The following is a 4,364-nucleotide window of genomic DNA, read 5'->3' on the forward strand; positions in this document are numbered from 1 at the left end:
TACGGATCTATTTTATTTGTATATATTATATTATATATATATATATACATATATACATATATATATATATATATATATATACATGTATATTATTACTATAGTATACACAAGTATATTAGCATATTGTTATACTATTATATTATTGTATTATTGTATTTTTAATGTATATGTATAGATGTATATAAATTTATATGTATATATTGCATATATTTATATATATTTATTGTTATATTGTAATATATATAAATATTGTTATATTTATATTGTTATATATATATATATATATACATATATATATTGTTATATATTGTTATATATATATATATTATACTAAGCTGACGTGCTCATTCTTTCCCAGACATGTACAATCTGCCTTTGCAAGACCACGCCCCCGCGGCAGAGCCCTCTACGTCTGACCCCCAGTTGAACATACAGCCTGAACTCACACTGCCTCCCCCAAGGCAGACGCCACCAGTACTAGACTCGTCACACACACCAATGCCGGGCATATACAATTTCCGTGTCAGATTGGGACATTTTGATAGCACCAATCCCACAGGGTATGTGAGAAGAGTCTTAACTCATGGGGAACATTGTGCAAACTATTAACTGTTTGTGGGCGATACTTCAGTAGTAGAGATCAACGCCGAGTGCGTACAAGAGCCCTGTAACAACAAGCTTCATGATAGTGCCCGACTCAATGGGTTAGATGAAGTTGAGATCAATATGTCAAGATATCTATGCAAAGACATGTACGCACACACGCCACCTGTGTTGTATTTCCGTACCGGATCGAGACACTGAGATGACACTACTCGTGCTGATGTGTGAACATGGGAGTTTATATAGTTATTTTGTTTGATAAACTACATACTGAAAGTACGTATTTGGCCCTCAATTCTGTGTGATTCTTTAGCTGTGGCTCTATTTGTGTTAAATTGGGTCAAGTTTCCAGGTACATGTACGGATCTGCATGGTGTATCTGGAAAGTTCAAAGAGTAGGGTATTGTAGTGTGGGATCAGTTCCATCAAATCCTTCCGTGTACACCTCCATTGCCGTTTTCATACCATATACGATAAGATGCATTTCATGCATATGATCCTATGCGTTGTTGTTTCTGTTGTGACCGTATTGGGGTGCTATCGTATACGTTTAAATGCTTACGATGTGCACGATCATGTGGTGTAGGCGAGGTATGCCTGCCTGCAGTCAATGCGTACTCTACTTTTCTAACGTATTGTATTCCACCACTCACCGACCCCTCAGAAAACTGACCGGCTCCACCACGTACTCATCGCTTCTGGACCGCCTGTTCATCAACATGGGTGTGTACACCCCTATCACACTCTTTTCGCACACCCCACCCCCCGAAGGGGCCGTTGTCCGGTGCTTTGTCGTGTTCTCAAGCCAAGAGAAATGTACCACCACCGTGACAAGATGTCCAAACCACCGGAGCGCCACAGACCACTCCAACACAGGCAACGACCCGCAGAAAGCCCCACTGACCCATATACTGCAGGTGTGTGTGTGGCGGGGGGGGAATGCCGGGACGGCCTGAGGCGGCGCGTGCGTTTGAGTTGGGTTGGGTTCGGTTGTGCCACGCCGCGTTCTTGGGTTGGCTGAGTGTTTTAGTGGTTAATCAATTTGGTCGAGGTGTTGGCGGTGATTCTCTGTTTGTTTTGCCCGTGTACATTCATTTGAATATTGATATGTAGTGACAACTCAACCGATTGATTCATTGTATTTCAATTGATTACCTATTAGGAGTTGAATCCATTGGTTCTTTATGTTGCAATGGATTGATCATTTGTATTCCATTGATTGGTTTTGGCAGTTGAATCGATTGGTCTGTTGTATTTCAATAAATTGCTTATTGGTGGTTCAATTGACTGATTGGTCATCTGTAGTTCAATTGACTGATGTGGTCATCTGTAGTTCAATCGATTGCGCCTTCACATCTCAATTCACTGCTTCTTCGTACTTCACTCATCTCAGGTCAGCCATCCGCAGGCACAGTACCTGACAACGCCCTCGGGTGTGGAGTCAGCCGTGGTCCCCTACAATGCGCGGGAGAGCAGCGTAAAGAATAGCGCGGCGAAGAAAGAACGAACCGCCGGTTTTGGCGCGTTCCAAGACACCACGTCGATACGATACATGTGTTACTCGTCCTGTGCCGGTTCTATAAATAGAGAGAACATACACACCGTATTCCGACTAGAACTGGGTAGTGACATACTCGGGGTGGCGTCACTAGATACGAAGATTTGTTCGTGCCCGTCGCGTGACCGGACCAAAGCCGAGAAGCTCACCCGTCAGCAGGAGGCATCAGGTACCACTGGTAGTAGTAGGAAAAGGAGTGAGAAAGGCCGAGACAGTCCGAGCCATTCCACAGATATCGCGTCGACAGGGGCAACCAAAGACTCGCATACCAGTGAACGCATACAGGCGCCCTCGATAGTACACCCACACAGCTCACAGGCCACACTCGTCGGCAAGCGCAGTCAGCGGTTGATACAGAACGTACAGCACAAGCTACCGACGAGGATCAACACAGCCGACACGCACACAGCCCACCCCATGCGATGGAGCACCGCACAGAGTACCAGAATAGCAACAGCAGATAGTACTGTAGGTATCGACGAGGATGCCGTGTACTATGTGGCTGTTCGAGGGCGACAGAACTATGAGGTGCTGAGTCGTGTTGCGGATGGCCTCAACGCGCTCGCGCAACGCCCACCCAGAGCGCGTTCATTCAGGTAGGAATTATATATATATAATATATATATATATATATATAGTGTTTTGTATTATCGTGCTCATCCTATTGGTATCGCACTATTGTCATTGGTGCTTCTAAACGAGATACATAAATTCCTTGCACTTCCAATGGCAGCCGTGAAACCAGTTAACTTTCTTTTACGGACTCGCACACTCTATTTTATTTATATGCTATACCTACCTACAGGCAACACAATCCACTACCTACGAGAACGCCGTCCCTACTCGTCACGAGCAATCCACCGCCGCCACCAACCACTACAGCCAACACAGCAGCCCCCACAAACACAAACACAAACACCAACACCAACACATCCACCGATACAAAAACTGTGTTCAGCAGGCCTGGACAGAACAGTACTATACCGTCTCTATCTAGTAGACGAAACCCTTCGTTGGTTTCTTCAACAACCTCTGTACCGCCAGCACAACCACGGACTGCCGCCTCCAGCCGATCATTGCGTACTGTGCCCAGTCGAGAGAGACGCGTCTCAGGGACAGTGCCAAGCGATGTACCTGTGAGTGAATCACCGGCCAGGAATACGAGGTAGGTACCTACTGGTTGACCGGCTTGTACGGGGGCGTATCTACAGCCTGGCCAAGTACCCGTGCACACGTGGTATTCAGGCTTACATGTGCTCGTATTCATACGCTGGATGCGTATCTTGCGTCGTTTCGTTTCAGACTTGTATACTTCTGTCGAGTCTGTGGGTACAGCCTCCACTAGTTTGTGATTTTTGACCCACCTTTTTTTTTCTTGGTTCAGAGCGAGAGTCATTCGAGGTATCGATATCACTATCAATGGCCACAACATCCGCCAGAATCGATCCAAAAGGCTCAGGACAAGTTCCAAAAACTCAGCAGGTATTCGGACTGCTACTCAAAGTTTGACTGTACCAGAAAATGCAAAATTATTTTTTGCGTGGTACTTCTCGGTGTCTTCTAAGCGAGTCGAGTTCTATAATGGTCCCCTGTACAAGCAATTATATGATGTGGTCTCGAATATACGCATATGTATGATAGATCCCGTACAGTTATATATTTATTATTATATTATTATATTATTATATTATATATATATATATATATATACATATATGTAGTGTGTGTGTGTGTGTGTGTGTGTGTGTGTGTGTGTATGTATATATATATATATATATTCTTAGCGTGGTCTTTAACTTAGTTCTGTCATGCACAATGTAGGAGAAAGCCGTATCAATGTCAAAGAAAGCGGTGATGGCACCGATACGGAAGAGGAACCAGAACTGGTATGCCCAAATGTCAGAGGGAAAGCCCCAGCAAATCCAAACCATGCGCCTGTAAATGGGTCTGCTAATGAGGCAATACAGCCACGAAGAACGCGGTCACAGAGAACAAAGCGTGACCTGCCTTTACCCGAGTTTTTTAGATGATATAAAGTACATTAATTGAAATACTCTGACAGGATTACTTTGTGTTTAATAGAGCCTCGAAATTAACTGTATATAATTTGTACAAGAAATATTGCCTGAAGATTATACTATCTATTTAGTAGATTTGCTATGATACAGTTTTCTTCAACTGAAGTGCACAATATACATTATTT

At 43.8% G+C, this 4,364-nt stretch overlaps 1 protein-coding gene across 1 annotated transcript; it reads left to right on the forward strand.

The window, feature by feature from the left end:
* Nucleotides 1–360: 360 nt before the first annotated feature.
* On the forward strand, nt 361–3,330 carry SARC_04797 (hypothetical protein; the record flags this gene model as incomplete). Its single annotated transcript, XM_014301357.1, has 4 exons — nt 361–560; nt 1,268–1,520; nt 1,997–2,757; nt 2,967–3,330. The coding sequence occupies 4 exons, from the start codon at nt 361–363 to the stop codon at nt 3,328–3,330; spliced, it is 1,578 nt and encodes a 525-aa protein (XP_014156832.1).
* Between the last annotated feature and the right edge of the window lie 1,034 nt (nt 3,331–4,364).

Source organism: Sphaeroforma arctica (assembly GCF_001186125.1).
Source record: "Sphaeroforma arctica JP610 unplaced genomic scaffold supercont1.283, whole genome shotgun sequence".
In the NCBI taxonomy this organism is placed as follows: domain Eukaryota; class Ichthyosporea; order Ichthyophonida; genus Sphaeroforma; species Sphaeroforma arctica.